At 38.6% G+C, this 24,590-nt stretch overlaps 1 protein-coding gene across 1 annotated transcript in view; it reads right to left on the bottom strand.

Moving 5' to 3' along the window:
• Positions 1-22,514, bottom strand: part of IPO7 (importin 7) — a 48,932-nt gene extending 26,418 nt beyond the window's left edge. The window contains exons 1-4 of the mRNA XM_070491083.1: positions 22,244-22,514; positions 3,430-3,511; positions 2,376-2,529; positions 1,602-1,760 (exon numbers count right to left, since the gene is read on the bottom strand). Coding sequence (XP_070347184.1) covers positions 1,602-1,760; positions 2,376-2,529; positions 3,430-3,511; positions 22,244-22,327 — 479 coding nt within the window. The 5' untranslated portion in view covers positions 22,328-22,514. The remainder of the gene's footprint in view (positions 1-1,601; positions 1,761-2,375; positions 2,530-3,429; positions 3,512-22,243) is intronic.
• Between the last annotated feature and the right edge of the window lie 2,076 nt (positions 22,515-24,590).

Genomic DNA, 24,590 nt, shown 5'->3' with positions numbered 1-24,590 from the left:
TCAGTATCTAAAAGATCACATCCAAATTCTCCATGATGGCATTCAAAACCCTCTTTAACATGGTCCCAATTTACCAGTCCAGAATTATCCCCAACCTCTCAAGCGAAATCATCCACACCATTTAGTGGTCTCCTTACTACCCACTAAAGACAGTGTCTCATTTCCATCTCTGTACCTTTCTTTTTGTTCATACTACTCCGGTGTGACAAGCCTTCCTCTTCAAATGCTCCTTCTGTGCTCCTTCAACTGACAATCATTTCCTGAGGATCTATGCTCCTGAGGGCCACAACTTCCAATTTCTCCATGAATTTTCTTAGCACTGCTTCAGTCCACACAGATCCCTTGTGAACACCTTGTGCTCCACAATTGAACACTGGCTGAAAATGAACTGGAATTCCAATACTGTAGCAGCCTCCTATGTCTCCCATTTAAAAAAATCCCTGTCACGTTCTCTCCTGCTAAGATTATAGGACAGGAGAGACTTGAACCTCCTTAATGACAATGACAGCTTAACATTGTTATTCTCTCTCATTTAGTCACTCACTTACCAGAACTACAACAACTGGCACTCTGACAGAGGTTGGAGCAACAGCTGGAACATTCCTTAGCAGGAAGATGGGTAGCTGGTGGGAACACAAGAAAACACCAGTACCAATGCTGTAAATGGTATATTTCTCTCCTGCTCAGAACAAAAGCAGCAGTTCATCAGCTACTTTGAGTTGGGACCCAAAAAGAATATCGGAGGCTAACTACCAGCCCCACAATTACAGGGCTCACAATGGCATCTGTGTAGCTGTTAGGACTGGAAATAAAGCCACCATCATGGTGTTAGGTGTTCCTCACGCCTTCCTCAGTTTTCTGATATCAAAACTTTCAAGTGCCTACCAATTTTGTTACTTTCACCACACACTTAAGAGAATATCCCTTCAACATCTGGCTTACTACTTTTAGTGCTATACCTCAACTTGCAAGGTTAGATTTTTTTTTTCTGATCCCTAAACCCAGATCGAAAAATGATCCCTCTGCCTAAAATCTTTTTTACTGATACTAATTACTTACATGAACTATAATTTGCTAAAATATGCACTCAAACAGGTGACTGTGAATCCCTCAAAACACAATGATTAAAAATGATCATATGAAATTCCAATTAAAGAATCAGAGGTAGGTTCTTGAAACTTAACAAGAACCCAAATTAAGATAAAAATTCACACAAAGCCAAAAGTAATAAAGAGCTCTAATATTCAATGTACTCTGATCCCCTTCACATTAAAAAAAAAACAAACTTATCTTTAGCCCTTTTATCAGCACATGCTGAGGAGCCCATAATGAGGAATTAGATATAACTCAGTTTTTGAATAGGAAAACAGATAATGATTAAGAAAGAAGGGGACAAGGAGTTACTTAGGTGAATAAACCGAAGAGCTTGTAGAATTAAAATAAGAATGCTATTTCCAAAAAAAAACCAATTAAAATCTACATAGAATTAGCTAATTTTAATATATATACCAAATGTAATTTTAGACGTTCAAATAAATTAGCTTGAATTTTCTGAACTTTTCCTACTTCTCAAAACTCTAGAGGAATTGAGAGACACTTACTCATAATTTTTCACAAGCTGATAAAGGCAAAGAAGAATTCCTAGCCAACAAGCACTGTTATCAGACTGAAGATAAAAGCCAATTTTGTCCACAATAGCAGTCCAGCGGCTTGGATAATCATGTTTGATGATATGATGAATGCAAGTAGTAAGTTGTACCCTGAAAGTAAAAAATAAACAATGAGGAGGAAGAAATGCTACCTAGATAAAATTTTGCTAACTCATAAAAACAAAATGGTTATTTAGACAAAATAATTCACTGAGCAAAAACTATTTGTTCCTACTGATTTAAAAGAAATCCAACAAATGTTTCAAATGCAGGTGATTTTATTTTTCTTACTTTTCACCTCTATCATCAACTGACAAGTTTCATTTAGAACATCAACTATTCTCATTAAAAATGATCTGCAAAATCATATAAAGAGTTTTCAAATATCAAAAGACTATACAACATAAAGTATATGACAGCATTCTATAGTTTTCTTTACCCCCTTTCATCTGATCACAGTATGTTTCCCAAGTTTTACATGAAGTTTAAAAGTTTTTGGTTTTATAAATAAAAAATTCAATTGCAGTAAGAATAAAACAAAAAGGAATTCTCCTGTAACAGCATGTGTTAAGTTTTCTGCTACAAAAATGACAGGTTTGAATGTTCTGAAAAGACCTCCTTTATCCCCTCAACCCTGCAAAAACCCCTGCAAATTATATACTGCAACAATGGGTAAGTTTAAAATATACCTTTTATATTATAAAATATATAAAGTATAAAATATACCTGATAAGTTCAGGAGAGTGGATAATGGCTTCTACAATATTTTCTCGAATACAATGTCGATCTTCTTCAGGAATAGTATAAGGGGATATATCCCCTGGTGCTGTTTCCCGATCGGGCCAATACTGTGTTATCATATTTTTCAAATAGATAACACCTAAAATATAGATCAGTTTGACAAAAGAGTATTTACTGTGATAGCACTGTGAATATCCCTCATAAGTGTCCACACCTCAATTTATTTCTTTTTTTTTTTCTCAATTTATTTCTTTCAGAGCAACCATTGTTATTAGTAAAGCTATCCTTTTAAAAACAAAATACTGTATTCTATTACTTTAAAAGTTGATAATCAAAACACAAGTTTAATACTCAACTACAGTAATCACCCACGAAGTTATTAAACATATAGCCTAAGAACTCTGCAAATAAACACACTACAAACAAAACTGTTAAGACTTTTTTATGTCACATTTATTCATAACACTTTTCATCTTGTTTTCTGTAGGAAAGCTATTTAGATTAATTTTACCAAATCAGTTTTCTGAATGAAGCCTCTAAGACAAAACCATGTAGATATACCAATATTTTGAAGACTAAGAGAGAACACAAGAAGTAGTATGCCACATTTTCAGAGACTTTGATACTGAGGGAATTGCTCAATATCTTGTTGAAACCAGAACTAAGATATAGTACTTTTTAAATGGTTAAAATGCAACTGTAAAAGCAAACAGCAGTAAGGAAAAACTGCATAAACACCTAAGTTTGTAGGTTAGAATCATCCATCAGGCAGGGAAGCAGGGAATACATAGAATCTTTTAATAAACCCCATCAATTTCTCTTTCCAGCTTCTCTTTTAATTCAATGAAACATCACATTCCTTTAAACTCTGCCACCAAATTTCAAGGCACTTTCTATTTGTTGTAAACATATGAGGGCAAACCAATTTTCAAAGAAGAAAATCACTGAGGGGCCATCCCAAGATACTTCGGCTATTCAACTGTGCATCTTTTAAACAATATGTTTACATATACTCAAGAAAATAATTCAGGAAACTTGCCTGCCTGTCTCACAGGTAAATCCAGTTGTTCCGACATAGTAATCTGAAGCAGTGTTGAAACAAAATTCAGAGACTTGTGTGCCTACAAACAAAAAAACACATCTTAAATTTCTGCAAATATTCTCAGTACTCTATTCCACTACTTGGCTAGGACAAAAAGCTCTCCACAAGCTGGTCCCAGCCTTATTTCCTATCACTCATCTATAATGAACTCAAAAAAATTTTATAACCCAACTCCTAAAACACTTTGGATGTTGGCATTTATCTGCATACCACTGCACTTTCCATTCATCCCAACTCGCATTCTTACCCTACACTGGTGGTAGCAGCTCAGAAACAATATCCTCTGCGATACCTATTTCCCCAACTCAACATTTCTCCAGGGAGATGCTCTATTAAGTGGCTACGCACAAACTAAATCAATTAAAATTATACCAGCCTTGGGAGTGGTTTCCAAGGTGCTAATAACATTTTATTTCTTAATATGGCTGTTTTATATAAGTGGGTTCAGTTTGTGAAAATTAATCAACTGTACCCTTATGATCACTTTTCTGTATGCATGTTATATTTCAATAGAAAATTAAAAATCAATAGCTTTGAACATACAATAAAAGTAGGATACAAATATGATAATTTAACAAATATATTTATATGACGATGTAATACAATATATACAGAAAACAATGAAATACACTAAAAATGCTAACATAGTTATCTCTGGGGTTATGAGATTATAGAGGAGCTGATCTTTATACATTTTCTTTTCTTTTTTTTTTTTAGTGGGGGGAAGATTAGCCCTGAGCTAATATCCACGACCAATCCTCCTCCTTTTTTGCTGAGGAAGATTAGTCCTGAGCTAACATCCGTATGTGGGACATCTGCCACAGCATGGTTTGATAAGCAGTGCATAGGTCCAGGCCTGGGATCCGAACCTGCAAACCCCGGGCCACCGAGGCGGAGCATGCAAACTTAACCGCTATGCCACCAGGCTGGCCCCTATACATTTTCTGTTTTTCAAATTTTATACTATGGACCTGGATCACTAACATTAACAGTACAAAAAAGTTAATGATTCCTAAATTTGTCATATTTGCTTCTGATTCTTTTAAAAGAACTGAACATTCCAGTTAGATCCCTTCTTGTATGTTTTGTTTCATTCCCTCTCCCTCGATAAAACCATCACCTACCTATAAGGTCATCCCCTCCTTCCAGCACAAGTTTTAGTATTTTTCTGCACATGTTCAATGAACAATAGTGATTTTATTTTAGTTTCCTCTTTACAGACTGTTTTCCCCAAATATTCTACAAACACATTCTTAGAAACAGACAAATTTCCTTTTGGATACTAAAAAAAATCTCTTCCATATTAGAACCTAGAGTTTATTATTTTACTTTATTATTGATACTTTATTCAGTCACTCCAAAATTTATTTATTTAGGTGTTCCTGGTGCAATATACTATGCCAAGAAGTGGGAACACAGGGGTGAATGAAACAATGAGGCTCCATGACCTCGTGGAAACTTAAGAGTTTAGTGAAGGAGAACAAGCTAATCAAACAGGTAATTGCAATAAAATATAATGGAGGTAGAGGACACCATGGAAGAATCAAAAGGAGAATCCCCTAACCCAGAAGTAAAGCTTAAATTTAAGACCTGAACAGGAGTAGTTAGGTGGATGAAGGGGAGGTATTAGCCCTTTCCAGTACTCTAAATAGATCTGAACACAGTTAACCACTACTACTTTCTTGAAACACCCTTCTGTCTATGCAATTCATACCCACTCACGCTGGTCCCTTCTTGGGCTCCTTGCTGGTTTCTCATCCTATATAATCTATAAATGCTAGAACCTGGTGTCAAGACTCAGTCATAGGCCATCTTTTCTGCTCCCCATGTCTTGATTTCATCCAACCCCTGTCTTTAAATACTACATATATATCAAATATGTTATTTTCAATCCAGATCACTCTAACAGACCTATTTAACATCCCTACCTTCATTATCTCAGACTTCTGAGACTTACTATGTTCAAAGCATCTTTTCACCTAAAAGTTGTGACTCTACACTTCCTTGTACCACCTCCCCCAATATTTCTCATCATTATCCTCAGTTATTCATGTCTGAAACCTGGATGTCATCTTTAACACTTCTCTTTTTCATTCCAGTTCAGTACATCAGGCCTTGTTAATTTGATATCCAAAAATGCTTGTATAATTAATATATCCACTTTCTCCATTCCCATTAACACCAAGCTAGTCCAAGTGACGATCATCTCTCTTAATGGAACTATTTGCCCAGGCAACCATTCTCCATTTAGCAGCCAATGATCTTTAAAATTGTAAACCAATCCCCTTCAAACAAACCTTTTAACAACTTTCTACTCTATTTTCCACAGCCTATAAGGCCCTGCATTATCTTGCCCCTGCCTATTTGTTCAGCTTTATTTAAAGAAACTTTCTCATCCCCTATTGCCCCACCTTACCAGCCTTCTTTAGGTTCTTTCAACAACAAACATATTACCCCATTTCAGAGTCTCTGTACATGCTGTGACTTTCTCACTATAACACTCTTCTCTCCAATGTTCCACCAGAGTTAACCGGTTCATAGCTTCACATTCTTTGAGTCTCAGCTTAAAGATTTCCTTAGAGAAGCTTTTCCTGACTGATCACTCAAGCTAAAGCAGGGTTCCCTATTACTCTCACAATCCCCAGGGGTTTTTTTTCTTTTTCTTTTTGAAGTATGTTTTTTTGGTGAGGAAGACTGGCCCTGAGCTAACATCTGTTGCCAATATTCCTCTTGTTTTTCCCCCTCCCCACAGCCCCAGTACATAGCTGTAGATCCTAGCTGCACGTCCTTTTAGTTATTCCATGTGGGACACTGCCACAGCACGGCCTGATGAACAGTGTGTATGTTCGTGCCCAGGATCTGAACTGGCGAACCCTGGGCCGCTGAAGCAGAGCATGCGAACTTAACCAACCACTCGGCCTTGGGGCTGGCCTCTCCGGGGTTTTTTCTTTACAACACTTATTACACATTTGTAATTATTATATTTGTAGACTGGCTTTACATCTGAGAGTAAAGACTATACTGTTTGTATACCCAGTTCCTCATATGAAGCTTGGTATTTAAGATATTCAACATGGGCCAGCCCCACGGCCAAGCGGTTAAGTTCACGAGCTCCGCTTTGGTGGCCCAGGGTTTCACTGGTTCGGATCCTGGGTGCAGACATCGCACTGCTCATCGGGCCATGCTGAGGCATTGTCCCACGTAGTACAGCCAGAGGCACTCACAACCAGAGTGCACAACTATGTACTGGGGGGCTTTGGGGAGAAGAATAAAAAAAAAAAGATTGGCAACAGTTGTTAGCTCAGGTGCCAGTCTTTAAAAAAAGAAAAAAAGATATTCAACAAATTTATTAAATGAATAACTGAATGAATAAAAAAAAGCCTTGGAAGCAGTTGAGATCAACTAGGAGCAGTGTAGAGTGAAAAAGCGTATTTATATTTAAGGGGTAGACAAATGAGTCCACAAAGGACACTACTATCCATACTACTATGGCACTTTGTAGGCCATTTATAGTACAGTATATATCTTATCTCTTGCATCAAATGATGAATGCCTGGAATGGACTGCTGGAATCAGATAGTCCTGTTTATAAATACAGGTGATGCCACTTCCTACATTTTTAACTCGAGCAAGTTGATTCAGCAAATCTAGGACTTAATTACAAAATTAGTATAACGAAATCTACTTCACAGTATAGCTGTAAGGAATAAATAAAATATGGAAAATATTTTAGCAAATATCAAGACATAAATTTTATGTTGTTTATATATCCATACACAGTAGAGTCTCATCTTTCTCAGTATGTTCTAAAGTCAGTAAGGCATAAATTGAGTATCACCAAATTACTCTCTAGTTCCTTAAATCACTCATAAAATACAGCATATGTGGTCAGGTACATATAACACTCTTTTGAGGTCCCAATACTGCAGTTTTTCCTTCGGAGTTGAAAAAGTCTGCTTTCTATGATTGGAACCCCAAACGAAGTTGTTGGTTTATGTTTAGGAGTTACGTTAAAACAACAAAAACCACCACAACCACCACTGTTTTAGTTGGCTGGACACATACATAGCTACACGTGAGTTAAAAGTGAGCACATGTCACTCACTGTATCTTCCTACAGTACAACAGGAACTCGATAAATGTTACATTAACAAAGGAGCTTTATCAATTTCTAACTTCCTAAGGTTTAAATATAAAAAACAAAACCACAAGAGTACTTGAAGGAAACCAAGGTAAATATTTTTATTATCTTGGTGGAGGTAACCTAAGCATGACACCAAAAGCTGAAAGCCATAAAACAGCTTTAGTATCAAGTAGATAAAACGTAAAACTTCTACATGCTCCTCCCAACAGTATAAATAATGTTAAGGAAAAAAAAGAGAAAATATCTTATCACATTTGAGGAAGAGTGAATCACCCCCAAAATTAGCAAATATGTGCAGGCAAATTACCAAAGAATTAGTACAAGTGGACAAGTCAGTCCTACCCCAAAACAACACAGGCAATACACCAAAGTGCTGGTGAGGATGTGAAAAAAAGAAAGGAATTCATATAGCGCTGGCAGATGTATAAAACAGAACCACGCAATTGGAAAACTGGCAGTTTCTGACATATACCTGCCTTATAACCTACCAACTTCACCCTTATATTATCCAAGAGAAATAAGTGCTTTATGTCCACAATAATACCTGCCCATTGACATGTCAATGTATAAACAAACTGTGCAATGTATAAACAGACAAACTGTGGTAACTTAAAAAAATTTAAACCAACCTACAGAATCAAGCAATAATACAAATCTCAAAAACATCCATGAGAACTCTGAGAAAAAGAAGCCAAACTACTTGGGTACATAACATGTGATTCTATTTATATGAAGTTCAAGGACAGACAACTCTAATTTATACTTAACAGAAGTTAGAATAATGGTAACCTAGAGGAGGAAAGGTATTGACTGAGAAGTTTCAAGGAAAAGTTCTAGGCCAAAAGAAATGATATATACCTATCTTGATCTGGATGGTAGCACCTAGGTAAAAATTGAGCTGTAAATAATTTTGAGCTTTCTGTTATATGTAAATTATCCCTCAATTAAAAAAAAATCAAGACTACTTTTACCTGAACATTCACAGCAGCATTATTCATAATAGCCTGAAGGTGGAAACCCACATGTCTGTCAACTGATGAATGGATAAGCAAAATGTGACACATCCAAACATATGACAGAATATTATTTGGTAATAAAAAGAGTGAAGTACATGCTGCAACACGTATGAACCTTAAAAACACTATGCTATGTGAAAGAAGCACAACACAAATGACTACATATTGTATGCCTTCATTTATATGAAATGTCCAGAATAGGCAAATCTATATAGACAGAAAGTACCCTAGGATTGGGGTTGGGGGTGGGGGTGGGGTGGGGAGTGACAGCTAATGGATATGAGGTTTCTTTTGGGGGTGATGAAAATGTTCTAAAGTTTGTGGTAATGGTTGCATAACTCTGAATATACTAAAAACCACTGAATTGGATTCTTTAAGCCGCTGAATTCAATAAAGTTATTTTTAAAAAAGCAACAAAACTGAACTATGAAAATAAACACCTATCATTTTATTATTCTATTATTTTAAGTCACTTTGCCTTCAAAAACACACAAGTATAGGGGGCAGCCCCGTGGCATAGTCGTTGAGTTTGGCATGCTCCACTTTGGTGGCCCAGGGTTCACAGGTTCGGATCCTGGGCGTGGACTGACATCACTCGTCAGCCACGCTGTGGGGGCAACCCACATAAAATAGAGCAAGACTGGCAAAGAAGTTAGCTGAGGGCTGATCGTCCTCAAGTAAAAAAAGAGGAAGATAGGCAATGGATGTTAGCTCAAGGCAAATCTTGCTCAGCAAAACAAAACACACAAATAGGAATATAAAAAGTACAACTGATGAAAAACATGTTACATTCAGACAGTTGAGCTAGACTAAGGGTAAAAAAGAAGAGAGATTTCTGTCAGCAGGAACAGCACAAGCAACTCAACCTGGAACATCTATCTACCTGCCCCATACACATTTCCACCCAGCTGAAATCCCAAATGCCTTGTATTTTCCCAAAGAAGGTAACAAATGGACTTAAAGTAAAACTAAGTATCAGACACCAGATTCTCAAGAAAACTGAGATAGAAAGCAGGTTAGCAATCGCCTAGGGCTGGGATAGGGAATTAACTGTAAACCAGAAGGTGGGATCTTATTGGGGTAATGGAAATGTTCCCAAACTGGATTGTGGTGATGGCTGTATAACTTGATAAATCTACTAAAAATCACTGATTTTCACTTAAAACAGGTCAATTTTATGGTACGTAAATTATACCTCAATAAAGTTTAAACATTAAAAAAAGAGAAACTGGGGGCCGGCCCTGTGGCGTAGTGATAAAGTTTGCACACTCTGCTTTGGTGGCCCGGGGTTTCGCTGGTTCGAATCCTGGGCGTGGACATGGCACTGCTCATCAAGCCATGCTGAGGTGGCATCCCACATGGTACAACTAGAATGACCCAAAACTAAAAATACACAACTATGTACCAGGGGGCTGGAGAAAAAGGAAAAATATATATATAAAAAAAAGGAGACCACGGATCTGTACAATTATAAACACAGATCAAATAAAGACTTACATTAACTGTTCAAATTAGGAAAAACCATTCTTTCAAGCACTGAGTAATCTCTAACAACTTTCTGGCATTCTTGGGTATAGCAAACTATCACATATGTAAAACAATTTCTATCACATATTAACTACTATTATATCTATTAATCATCATATATTTAAAAGATCTTTATATTTTTATGGTAATTTAAAAAATAAACTTGTAAAAGTATCAGTAGCATCAATCTTTATCACAAAAACCCTTTAAAACTTGAGAAATTATGCTATTATTCCCAACAGTTTTGGCAAACATTGATGTAGGCCTCAGAAGATGCTACAACAAATCTTTTATATGAGTCAAAATATAAATGTAACTTCTGGATGGTGGCACTAATTATAGGGTCCTCTTCAAGCTCCTGGCTTCTAGCAGTCAGAGAACCAGGAAAAAGGAAGCAAGAAATGGGTTATTATACACCATTTTTCTTGTTGTTAGTGCTGTCAAGTTGATTCCAACTCCTAGTGACCCTGTGTAGAGCAGAGCAGAACCCTGCCTGGTCTTATTGCACCATCCTCTCACCTTTCAGCGCTGTATGAGACAATGCTCCGCTGCTACCCACAGGGTTTTCATGGCCAATTTTTTTTGGAAATTGGTGGCCAGGTCCTTCTTCCTAATCTGTCTAGTCTAGAAGCTCCACTGAAACCTGTCCAGCATGGGTGACCTGGCTGGTATTTAAAATACCAATGGCAGAGCTTTCAGCATCACAGCAACACACAGCCACCACAGTATTACAACCGACACATGTGTAGTGTGGTTCCCTGACCAGGAAACGAAACCAAGCTGCAGTGGTGAGAGTGCTGAATCTTAACCACTAGACCACCAGGGCATCATTAAGTAGAGCTAAAAACTGCTAATACTCAAATTTAAAAGCTGCTAACTGTAACACAAAACTACCTTCCTAGACCACTTCTTACCTTCCCATTATGTCATCAACACAGATAATTTGACATTCACCCTTAATCCATCTGATCAAAATTCTTCAATGGCCCCAACTCCATCTCCTTTAACTCCACTCTACTTATTAGTACTTACAACTTGCCAGACACTATAGAGATAAAAGAACACTATAAGGTAGGTTGGGAAATTAATTCTAATTGGACTAAAAGGTAAAATTTTGAGTTAGACCATAAAGGACTTAAACCCAGAGATGGGGAGAAAAGATTTTTAAAAAGAAAAGAAGAGAGAATACAGCAATACATCAAAAAGACTACAGACCAGGATCAAGTGGGATTTATACCAGGGACACAGGGATGGTTCAACATCCGCAAGTCAATCAACGTGATACACTACATTAACAAAATGAGAAAAAAAACCCACACGATCATCTCAACAGATACAGAGAAAGCATTTGACAAGATCCAACACCCATTTATGATAAAAACCCTCAATAAAATGGGTATAGAAGGAAAGCACCTCAACATAATAAAGGCCATATATGACAAACCCACAGCCAACATCATACTCAATGGATAAAAACTGAAAGCCATCCCTCCAAGAACAGGAACAAGACAAGGGTGCCCACTTTCACCACTCCTATTCAACATAGTACTGGAGGTGTTGGCCAGAGCAATTCAGCAGGAAAAAGAAATAAAAGGAATCCAAATAGGCAATGAAGAAGTAAAACTCTCACTGTTTGCAGACGACATGATCTTATATATAGAAAACCCCAAAAGAATCCATAGGAAAACTACTAGAAACAATCAACAGCTACAGCAAAGTTGCAGGGTATAAAATCAACATACATAAATCAGTAGCATTTCTATACACTAACAATGAACTAACATAAAAAGAACTCAAGAACTCAATCCCATTCACAATCGCATCGAAAAGAATAAAATACCTTGGGATAAATTTAACCAAGGAAGTGAAAGATTTATACAATGAAAACTACAAGACTTTCTTGAAAGAAATTGATGATGACATAAAGAGATGGAAAGACATTCCACGCACATGCATTGGAAGAATAAACATAGTTAAAATGTCCATACTACCTAAAGCAATGTACAGATTCAACGCCATCCCAATCAGAATCCCAATGACATTCTTTACAGAATTAGAAGAAAGAATCCTAAAATTCATATGGGGCAACAAAAGACCCCAAATTTCTAAAGCAATCCTGAGAAAAAAGAACAAAACGGGAGGCATCACAATCCCTGACTTCAAAACATACTACAAAGCTACAGTAATCAAAACAGCATGGTACTGGTACAAAAACAGGTGCACAGATCAACGGAACAGAATTGAAAGCCCAGAAATAAAACCACACATCTATGGACAGCTAATCTTCAACAAAGGAGCTGAGGGCCTACATTGGAGAAAAGAAAGTCTCTTTAACAAATGGTGCTGGGAAAACTGAACAGCCACATGCAAAAGATTGAAAATTGACCATTCTTTTTCACCACACACCAAAATAAACTCAAAACGGATCAAAGACCTAAAGATTAGGCCTGAAACAATAAGTCTTCTAGAAGAGAATATCAGCAGCACACTCTTTGACATCAGTTTCAAAAGAATCTTTTCGGACACTGTAACTCCTCAGTTGAGGGAAACAATAGACAGAATAAACAAATGGGACTTCATCAGACTAAAGAGCTTCTTCAAGGCAAGGGAAAACACGATTGAAACAAAAAAACAGCCCACTGATTGGGAAAAAATATTTACAAGCTACTTATCCGACAAAGGGTTAATCTCCATACTATATAAAGAACTCACACAGCTCAACAACAGAAAATCAAACAACCCGATCAAAAAATGGGCAGAGGACATGAACAGACATTTCTCCAAAGAAGATATAAGGATGGCCAACAGACACATGAAAAGATGCTCATCATCACTAATCATCAGGGAAATGCAAATCCAAACTACACTAAGACATCACCTTACACCCGTTAGATTGGCAAAAATATCCAAAACCAAGAGCGACAAATGTTGGAGAGGTTGTGGAGAAAAAGGAACCCTCATACACTGTTGGTGGGAATGCAAACTGGTGCAGTCACTATGGAAAACAGTATGAAGATTTCTCAAAAAGTTAAAAATAGAAATACCTTACGACCCAGCCATCCCACTACTGGGTATCTATCCTAAGAACCTGAAATCAGCAATTCCAAGAGTCCCATGCACCCCTATGTTCATCGCAGCATTGTTTACAATAGGCAAGACGTGGAACCAACCTAAGTGCCCAGCAACTGATGATTGGATAAAGAAGATATGGTATATATACACAATGGAATACTACTCAGCCATAAAAAAGGACAAAATCGTCCCATTCGCATCAACATGGATGGACCTTGAGGGTCTTATGTTAAGTGAAATAAGCCAGACAGAGATAGACGAACTCTATATGACTCCACTCATAGGTGGAAGTTAACATATAGACAAGGAGAACTGATTGGTGGTTACCAGGGGAAAGGGGGGAGTGGAGGGAGGGCACAAAGGGTGAAGTGGTGTACCCACAACATGACTAACAATAATGTACAACTGAAATTTCACAAGTTTGTAAACTCTCATAATCTTAATTAAAAAAAAAGAAAGAAAAAAGAAAAGAAGAGGGGCCGGCCTGGTGGCGCAGCAGTTCAAGTTCGCATGTTTTGCTTTGGCGGCCCAAGGTTCACTGGTTCGGATCCCAGGTGTGGACATGGCACTGCTTGGCAAGCCATGCTGGGGCAGGCATCCCATATATAAAGTAGAGGAGGATGGGCACAGATGTTAGCTCAGGGCCAGTCTTCCTCAACAAAAAGAGGAGGATTGGAAGCAGATGTTAGCTCAGGGCTAATCTTCCTCAAAAAAAAAAAAAAAGAAAAAGAAAAAGAAAAGAAAAGCCCAGCCCTGTGGCATAGTGGTTAAGTCTGGCACACTATGCTTCAGCAGCCTGGGTTCACAGGTTCAGACCTACACCACTCGTCAAGCCATCCTGTGGCAGCCACCTATGTACAAAATAGAGGAAGACTGACACAGATGTTAGCTCAGGGCTAATCTTCCTCAAGCAAAAAAAGAGGAAGATTGGCAACAGACGTTAGTTCAGAGGGACTCTTCCTCACACACACATACACATACACACACACACAAAAGTATGGGTTATGTTAAAGAAATCAGTAGAAGAATCAAAGAGAACAGTGAAAGACAAAAATGAACAGGTAAATTGTGACATCAAGAACTAATAAGCGAAGGGGCTGGCTCCGTGGCTCAGTGGTTAAGTTCGCGTGCTCTGCTGCGGCAGCCCAGGGTTCAGATCGTGGGCGCGGACATGGTGCTGCTCGTCAGGCCACGTTGAGGTGGCGTCCCACATCCCACAACTAGAAGGAAATGCAACTAAGATGTACAACTGTGTAAAAGGGGGGGGGGGGTTTGGGGAGATAAAGCAGGGAAAAAAAAAAAAAGATTGGCCACAGTTGTTAGCCCAGGTGCCAATCTTTAAAAAAAACTAATAAGCGTGAACTTTTTAAAAAAGTTTTTATATGATCAGATCTATGCTGTAGGAAGATAAGGTCTTAAAGCAGCACGAAGGATGTAATTCTAGGACAGATGACCATAAAACATTACAGGTGGAAAACTATTATTACAACAAGTAATAATAAGCCTGGAAAACTTCTACTCCACAGGCAGCTCCCCCTTCTCCCCAAAAAAGTCTAACTTTACAAAAGAAAAAAAGGAAAAACACATATACCCATACAAACAAATTTCCCCTGACCCTTCTACCCTTTTAACCTACAATTTTATCCCCACCCTCTTACTAGCATTCCACTCACTAACCCTGTAATCAGAAACTGCTTTCTCCAAGGTTACCGATATTTTAAAAGCTTCCTCCCCCAAAGTCTTCATTTTGTTTTAACTTCTCTTATTTAGAAATGTCAACAACCCTTTCCTTTTCTAATAGCTTTTTACTTATTACGAAAGTAATTCATGTTCACTAGTAGAAAACTTATGAAATTCATTTAAGGAAAAAGGAAACTAAATTACCCAAAACCAATCTTATTTGAAATTCCTTTTCTTGGCTTCCTCCTACTTCGTGCACAGTTCTCCAGTCTCCTTTTTCCCATGTTTCTCAAAGTTCCAAAAATGAGCACGGCCCAAAGTGTGGCCCTCCAGTTCACCCCTCACCTCTGGATCATACTCCCTTCCTCTCAATTCACCTGCAGAACAAATCACTTTTTCATCACTGCCTTTTCTCCTAAACTTCAGTTCCACATTCCCAATTGCCTGCTAGACATCTTCTCCTTGATGTTTACCAGCTCCTCAAACCACACTTAAAACTTAAGTCATGTTTTCTCCAATATCACTCTCCCTTCTAGACCCACATTTTCCAATGTCAATAGCTTTGAAAGCTTACTCTTTAAGACGTAATTTTTTATTATATCTCTCCACTGGAATGCAACCAAAGAGACCTTCAATTAGCTACTGTACTTTTCACCATTTATAAGGAAGAGAGGCTTAAGAGCACTGTGATATCAGAGTTTACACAAAATGAATAAAACCAGATAACTTCAAGAGCCAAGGGATTTCTAACCTCTCTGCTTTACTAAAGAATTTGACGGGGCCGGCCCCATGGCCGAGTGGTTAAGTTCGCAAGCTCCGCTTCGGCAGCCCAGGGTTTCGCTGGTTCGGATCCTGCGGGTGGACATGGTACCACTCATCAGGCTGTGCTGAGGTGGCATCCCACATGCCATAACTAGAAGGACCCATAACTAAAAAAATACACAGCTATGTACCGGGGGATTTGGGGAGAAAAAGCAGGGGAAAGAAAAAAAGGAAGCCTGGCAACAGTGTTAGCTCAGGTGCCAATCTTTAAAAAGGAAAAAAAAAGAATTTGACAAAGGCAAATATTATACATATTTTACCTAGATGAAATATGAGACATAGTGAGGGTAAGTCATCATACTGGTAGAATCAGGACCAAGCTGAGACTCTTCACTGAGTCCACCTGCCTTTCATTAAATAGCAGTAATACTTGAATGCTTTCCAACTAAGGAGTTTAGAAAAAGTCTTAATTATAAATTACTTGGTGACCAAAAGAAAAAACCCACTTTAAATCACTCATCATTAATGTGCCACTGACAGAAACAATAAGTAAAGGATATATGCATCTACTAGATCTGAAAAAGAAAATTGTCTTCTTACAAATATTAATAAGGTGTTATCTTTCTTTCAGATCTTTAACATGCTGTGTCACTGAATTACTTCCTGTCTAAAAGCCAAAGTATTCAGGGACTTTCCCTCTCCCAAATTCAAAACAGCATCTACTTCACAATATTCCTAATTCAGGAATGTTACCTGCTCAGACTACAGACTATTGTGTCTTCAAAAATATACACTATATTCTCAGAAACATTTCACTTAATTTCTAGACATGCCAATTGTCCTGTAAACACGCCGTCATTTTGCATTTTCCAGACCGAAGATTTTCATTAATTAAGCATTTCATTAAATCCTTTAATAAAATGAAATGAAATTAGCCATTTATAAATAAAATATTTCAGTTACAGTAGTAATAGTAACCATCTGTGAAAATCCCAGAAGTGACTCAGAATAGTTTATGAATTTAAAAGATAAACACAAAATACCAAGAAACTATCAAAGCTAAGCCCGCTTACTTTTTCACATAAAGCACGTGAGAAAGCACCATTTCGCCTACATAACCATTTTACAGCACATTAAGCCTAGGAACTGAGGGTTTAAAAGGCTCCTAGGTAAGCCTTCTAATTCCACTTGGGCATTTTTCTTGGCTGCAAATATATAAGGGAGCGAATATTGGTGCTGAGATCATATCTGCCTTAACCAAAGTCAGATTTAATAGTTTCCTCACCTAAAACTTACACAGCTCTATTACAGTCTGACCACGTGTACTGTGAAGGCTGTGTTGACTATGGAGCTCCAGAAAGGAAGAAATCATGAATTTCTTATTTCTTCGTATCTACCACTTAGCTTTGTGCTTAGCACAAAAATATTTGCCATTAAATGAACCAGAATGGGAACTGTCATTCAGGACAAATATTTAAAAAAAATTTTCCTGCCATTACATTTAAAACTTCAGTTCAGGGGCTGGCTCCGTAGCCAAGTGGTGAGGTTCGAGCGCTCCGCTTCGGTGCCCAGGGTTTCACCGGTTCAGATCCTGGGCGTGGACATGGCACCACTAGTCAGGCCGTGCTGAGGCGGCATCCCACATGCCACAATTAGAAGTACCCACAACTAAAATATGCAACTATGTACTGGGGGGATTTGGGGAGAAAAAGCAGAAAAAAAAAAAAAAAGATTGGCAACAGTTGATGGCTCAGCTGCCAATCTTAAAAAAAAAAAAAAAAAAACTTCAGTTCGAATGCAAGTTTCACGAGAGCCAGAACTTCTGTCTTGTGTACAGTATTGGATCCCCAGCATCAACGACAGTATTTGCCTCCTGACAGACATGCAAATATTTTTTCAAATATTTTTAAATAACAGAAAATTATTTGCTGAGTGTCTGCTCTCAGCTAATACCAAAGGATTTTTTAAAAAAGAAAAAAAATCTTGATTTAAAGATTTTATTCCCACTGGAGATAAACAAGTTCAAAATCAATGAACATTTAAAGTAGAAGAGAGAGCAATCATCTAGTTCAAATAAAATTAAAATAGCTAAAATAAAATGTAAGGAAGGATATATAAGATAAGGTGTTAAAAAGATGAGTTTTGAATTCACATAGTACCACAGAAGGTCAGAGTAGGAAAAGATGGCATTTAAGATGGAATTGATAAGATTTATGGGCAGCAAAAATTTTAGTTTTAGGTGATAAAAGCTTAACTAAGAGGAAGGGTGGGCAGCATGAGTAAAGGTTTGTACACAGAAAGGTTTCCACTGAAGAACACTGGCAGCTAAAGCAGGAGGAGAGCAGAAAAACTGTTGTCTATTGTAATAATCTGCCAAAAATCTTCAGAGGTGTTGTATTTTTCTCTTACAAATGAAGAAACAAGTATTTCTGAGTGTGTGTGTGCGTGTGTGTACATGTAGGAAAGGACAGTCTTTGTATCCCCAAGAGCAAATAGTCTTTGGAACATAATAAACAATTAATGTTGAATGAATACTAAATGTCACAGATTTTAGATTACCTAAACAAATTCTGAAAAATTGCAGTTCCAGATATACAGAAGAAAATTAATCTCAAAGTAAAGAATTTAAATGACAAGTGACAGATTCCTGTAACATAAATTTAAAGATTCAAAGATGAGTATTCTTAACATTTCTATTATTCAAGCTCTTATTTCTCTTTGCATTCAACAACTATTTACGGAGAGCCTATAATATGCCAGACACTGTGCTTATAATTGTGCCGATTTTCATGTTACAGTAAGGCTATCTACTAGTGGTCTCAGTGTCCAAAGAATATGCACTTTGTCCTTTCTCCATTAGTGCTGATCATTTTCCACTGAAATGTATAACTACAAAGTTAGTAGACTGAGGTAGGAAATAAAATGTATGGCACGTTGGATTGGCTAATCAACTGGCACTTATGTAGTAGTTCAAACAATCTGGAGAGAACTTAGCAGGTGCCAAACACTTCCCTAAATTTTTCACATGCATCATCTCACTCAACCCACATAACACAATGACATACATACTATTACTACTTTCATTTTACACAAAAGGGAAATGATGCTTAGCAGTTAAGTAACTTCTAAGATCTCCCAGCTAGTACAGAACTCTTCAGTAGTTTAAAAAGAAAATCAAACGGCGAATGGCATTTTCAATTATACATCCAAGAATACTTGTACTTGCTAATGGTCTTCTCCAGTCTTTGATGCAAAGCTTGCTACATGAAGATATTTCAAATTGGGACATGACAGTGAGTTCCAAAATTATAATGGCAGTTCAAAAAAAAAAAAAAGGATCAAGGAGGCTGGCCCAGTGGCACAGCGGTTCAGTTTGCACATTCAGATCCCAGGTGTGGACTGATGTACTGCTTGACAAGCCAAGCTGTGGCAGGTATCCCACATATAAAGTAGAGGAAGATGGGCACAATGTTAGCTCAGGGCCAGTCTTCCTCAGCAAAAAAGAGGATTGGTGGCAGATATTAGCTAAGGGCAAATCTTCTTCTTCAAAAAAACAAAGGGATCAAAATTCATAACATACTACGGAGTAAGTCATTAGGGAATACTAAGTCAGATGTATCTTGAAAATATCTGCCAAAACCAGAGTCCTTACTGTGGTCTCTAACAGTCTAACGGAACTTTCCTAATTTTATCTATACATAAGAAATATACAAACACCCTAAAAATCTGTGAGGTGAGGGAAGTATAACAGAGCTAAAGCCTATATTGTTATCTAAAATAAAAAGAAGTCAGTAAAGCTTAACACTGACAAATCAAAGAATTGCAGTAACAAAAGACAAAAATTCCTGACCTCATGAAACTCAAAAATTATACCGGAGAGAATAATAAGCAAAATATGTATGATAAATCAGTGCTATAGAGAAAAATAAACAAATGAAGGGAGATAGGGAGTATGTCAGTCCAGGAACTCCTCAGAGATAAGGAGACAGTTGGACAGTGACAGAGGGAAGTGAGAGAACAAGTCTGGGAGATAACTGAGTAACAGGGGCTACAAACAGATGGAATAGTTAAGGGTAAACACGCTGAGGCAGGAGCACTTTGTTTTTAATTATCTGCACTATAATACTTTGATAAAATTTACAATTTTTACAGAGTTATCGATTACTTGATTTAGCTGAAGAGATTCATTCAAATGTCAGTATCTTTTTCTGTTAACTAAATGAACCAAATTATAGCTTCAGTTGAATGAGACATCATGGAATGATTGGTTCATCCTATCTCATCCAAAGCAAGAGTCTGCCAGAAAGAAAATGTTACTTCCTCATTCTTACTACAGTCAAGTTTCTTCAAGACTGACCTGGGATCTATTTCTTAAACCAACGTTCTGCCACAAGAAAGTTAAAGCAACAAGTATTCAAATAGAAGCACTTCATTAAGATAGAATGAAGATTAGAGATGAAAATAAACATTCTACTTAATAGAAGAGTTACCTCAGGAAAATTACTAAAAAATCTAGGTGTAATAATTGAATGAAATTTGCAAAATGTAAAAAGCTAACAATCACAGATTGGCCAGGTACCAAATTTTCTTTGGCAGAAAAGATAAGCACTGTTCACTATTATTCCAAAATCCTGACAGCGGCTAACAGCTAAGTAAAGAATGTTTTCAATACTATTTTGGTTATCTGTTTATCTTCCAAAAGCTAGCTTATGAAAATACTTATCCCATGTCTCTATTACAAGATATTAGTGCATATAACTAGACATTCAATACCTACTTGAGGAATAAGTGAATTTCAAATTTGCAGGAAGTATTTTTTATCCAATTTTTCTACAAGAGACAAAACTCTTTCTTTCAAGTAATAATTTTTAAAATTAGTAATTACACACAAGTACGTTTAGTTAAAATAACGTGCTATTAGAGCAAAGTCATGGTAGAAATCACTATGAATAACTTTCAGGAAGTCTAGCCTGTACACACATTAATACTTCATAAACAAAATAATGTTCATCTTAACCTCTCACAAAACAAATCAAAATAACAAGTGATCAATAACTCCCTCCATAGTTTAGTAACGGTTCAAAGTGAGAATCTGTTTCAACTCACTATTTTATATCTGAAAGAAACCTAAGCTCCTCCCAAGGTGATTTGAGCCTACGAATTTGAGCATCACTCTTGGTATGATCTAATGATTGTCTCATTTACATATCAAATATTTAACTTTTTATTTTGAAACAATTTTACACTTAATTTGTCTAAACTCTGTGGGTGGTCTTCTTAAAATATAAGTTCCTTGAGGGCAGGGATCTCTAAAACAGCATTGAACATCAAAGATGTTCAATTAGGAATGCTCTTGCAGCTTTTTAAAGTCAATATAAATAATGTTTTTAAATGATTTACCTACCAGCTAAGAGGAGCAGAAAATAACTGAATTTCTACTTTGAAGGGGGACTTTTTACATTTAAAAAAACCTCACTAAAGCTGGCAAATTCAGTAGTATACCAAAAGACTATTATTAACTAGCATAGGAAGTTACAGCGGTGCTTTTAAGAAGCCTTTAAAATACTCACTAAAATATAAAAAGTTACAGACATTTAGAAACAAAGAATGAAACTGAAGATAGTACAATAAAATACCCACATAATGAGGCTGTGTTCCAAGTGGTGATCCCCCCAAAACATGGGAAAAATAGAAACCAACTCTCAGCGAGTTGATACGGAGCTTGGCACGTTTCAAGGCACACTCTCGTACGCTGTCTCACCTGACCGTCACGGCAACCCTGTGGCCTAATTTTATGAATGGGGAAAAACTCAGCATCAAAAGGTTAAGCAACTTGCCCAAGGTCAGTCAAGAAACTGGTGGTGCAGCTCTACCTAGAAGGATGCGCTTCACCTGACATTTTGCACTACATCGCCCTTCCTCCCCAACTGAAGCAGTATCAGAGCAGAAGAGCAGTGAATCGGACTCGTGGGCAGCCCGCACTACCCTCGCCCTACCAAAGAGGCGGGGGCTTGCCTCTGAAGGCTCTTCCCAGCAGCTCAGCTGGAGAGGAGAAAGTTGTGCAGGTCACTGATCAGCCCAGGGAAGTGACAGGCTGACAGGCGCAGCCCCCAGTGGACCAGCTCTGCAGTCCCAGGAGCCCCTCCAAACCCGGCGCCGGCCACAACGCTCCCGGAAACGCCTGAAAAACCTCCCAGTGAGTTTCGCCCCCTTCTGGGCGCGAGGAACGAGCTGGGAATGAGCCAGAGGGCGGCCGGCCACCCGAGCCAGCCATGTGTCCAGCCCGTCACGCCCGCCTCGCCTCAGCCGGCTCCTCATGCCTCGACCGCAGCCAGAGGCCCAGCTCAGGATCCGACGCGAAGGCTGCCCTGGCCGCCGCCACCACCGCAGCAGCCTGAGGCGCCCCGGCGTGGCACTCGCCGACAAGTCCCCGCCCCACCCCTCCAGTCGGGCCGCTCAGCGACGCCGTCCGCGCCTCCGGCCAGGCCAGAAGGGCTCGGCCTGCCAGTCTGCCCGCCCGCCGCCGCCGCCGCCAGCCCGGCGTCCTTACTTCATTGAGCTGGCGCTCCGCGGCCTCACGCAATGCTGGATCCATGGTGCCCCGCAGGGCCTCGATAATGGTATTGGGGTCCATCGCAGCGTGGACTCGGTCAAACCCGAGGCTCGGGTGCTACTGGGCCAGGAAAAGCGCCGCTCACTGCGCACATGGACCCGCCGCGCTCCGCAGCGGCAACCGGCGCGAAAGGAAAGAGAAGCGCCAAGGCCCCGGATAGAACCTCTTCCCCTCGGCGTGGAGGCGGGAGATGCTCCGACCACTTCCTGTCGGCGCGCCGGCGGAGCACCTTGGGAGATGTAGTCCGCATGTGCACTACGTAGCCCACGTGGCCCTGAGCTGTCGCTCCTACGGACAAGTCTTGCTTCAAAAAGGAAAAATGGAGTTCAATAAATATTTTAGTGAATAAATGAAGAAAGGAATGAACTAGTAATGACTTGTTGGTGGGTGAGCCGGAATTCAAACCTCAGTCTTCATGATTCCAAAGCCAGTCCTCTTTGCACTGCTACCTATTTTAGATTCCAGAATTAACTTGTACATCATGGAATTGTGACAATTACAGCATAACACAATGTATGTAAAAGCACCTGACACATAGAAAGTGCTCCAAAAATGTTAATTTTCTCTCCCAGAAGCTGAAAGGGAGAAGGAATGGTAGTGGAAAATAATGGTTTTTAAGCAATAGTACTGGGAACTGGGAGCCAGTAAGGTTTGCAGATCTACAGCTGGAGTGGGGCCTGTGTCTCATGCTTAGAGTTCATAGGGTACTAGAAGCTGTCAAGGAGCCAGAGTTCTTTTATCCACACAAGAAGCTTGGCTCCAACACCCTTCAGAAGCTTAGCTGACAGCATGATTAGCACACTCAACTTATTTGTAGGTTTATTTTTATTTTGTCAAGTTAGTGACACAGAGAATATGACTTATATGACTGGAAATTTAGATGTGAGCTCCTCCATATCTATCTCTTTGTGGCGGACACAGAAATGAGTGTGTGCTCAATACATAAATGTGTGAAGATTAAAGAAAGAAGCGTTATTTCAGGCCAGTATAAACCTAAATAGGAAAGCTTGCCTCACCCCTCAATTCCAATTCCTTGTGTCACAGCCTATATAGCTATCTACGCCATCCTGGGTAAGCTTAGTATGAAGAATTCAGAAAAGCCTGAAACACAGAATTTCACAGTTGGTTTTGAGCTGGAATGGTATTAGAAAAAAATCAGGAAGAGATAAGGAAAAATGTAGAGGTGATTTGCTTAACTGATCTTATAAACAATGGTTCTGGTGTTCAAACAGAAAAAAACATGTCTGTCTGTAGGTACAAAAGAGGAAAGAGAGGTTCAAGGAGTGACCATAATAGCTATAATATAAGGGAATGGAAAGAATTAATCTTCCCCTTACAGCCCTCATTGGAGGCTTTGGTGGGTGAACACTAATGACAAGGCCCTTGATGATAAGTACCAAGCACCCAAAAGCATCTTAAGGCCCAGACTGATCTGTCTGAGGTGACCAGATTTTGTGAAGACATCCCATAGCTACTGAAACCTCAAACCTATACTTCCTATGTTAGGCCTGTTTCAGATATCCAAAACATTTTAGATGAAATTTTTCATGAAATTCAGTTTCTTCAGTAAAGGTAATCATTATATTTGTAACTAAGTGAAATTCATTTTAACACCTAGGTAAGATTTTTACTCTAAACAATTCAAAATGTAAGGGGTAAAAAAAGACATGGAAGCTAAGAAAAGAGTTATTGATTATGTTCTGAGGCATAGACAAACGGTGCTGCCTTGGGTTAAACTTTTATCTCACTGGCTTTCATTTTTTTGTTTCCATCTATAAAATGAATAAGTGATCCTATCCTAGGCTCCCAAATTTTCTTCTGAGAATCAAATGAAGTTAGAAAGTGCTTTGTGGGCTGGCCCGGTGGCGCAGCGGTTAAGTTTGCTTGTTCCACTTTGGCGGCCTGGGGTTCACCGGTTCGGATCCCGGGTGCAGACATGGTACCGCTTGGCAAAAGCCATGCTGTGGTAGGCGTCCCACATATAAAGTAGAGGAAGATGGGCATGGATGTTAGCTCAGGGCCAGTCTTCCTCAGCAAGAAGAGGAAGACTGGCATTAATTAGCTCAGGGCTAATCTTCCTCAAAAAGAAATAAATAAATAAGGCCCAAATTAAAAAAAAAAGTGCTTTGTGATTACAAAGTTCAGTACAAAAGAATAAATTGTTATTGGTATTATGGAAATGGCTGAGGAGAAAGGAAGGCAAGAGGGCAAGGAAGGAGAGTTAAAGAAAGTGAAGAACTGGCTTTCTGCAGAGCATCCTTCCCAGCAGCTGTAAATCTGCACA

This window comes from Equus asinus, chromosome 20, assembly GCF_041296235.1.
Source record: "Equus asinus isolate D_3611 breed Donkey chromosome 20, EquAss-T2T_v2, whole genome shotgun sequence".
NCBI lineage: Eukaryota > Metazoa > Chordata > Mammalia > Perissodactyla > Equidae > Equus > Equus asinus.
Note: the sequence above shows the minus strand (reverse complement) of the source record. Positions and strands in the feature narration are given on the sequence as shown.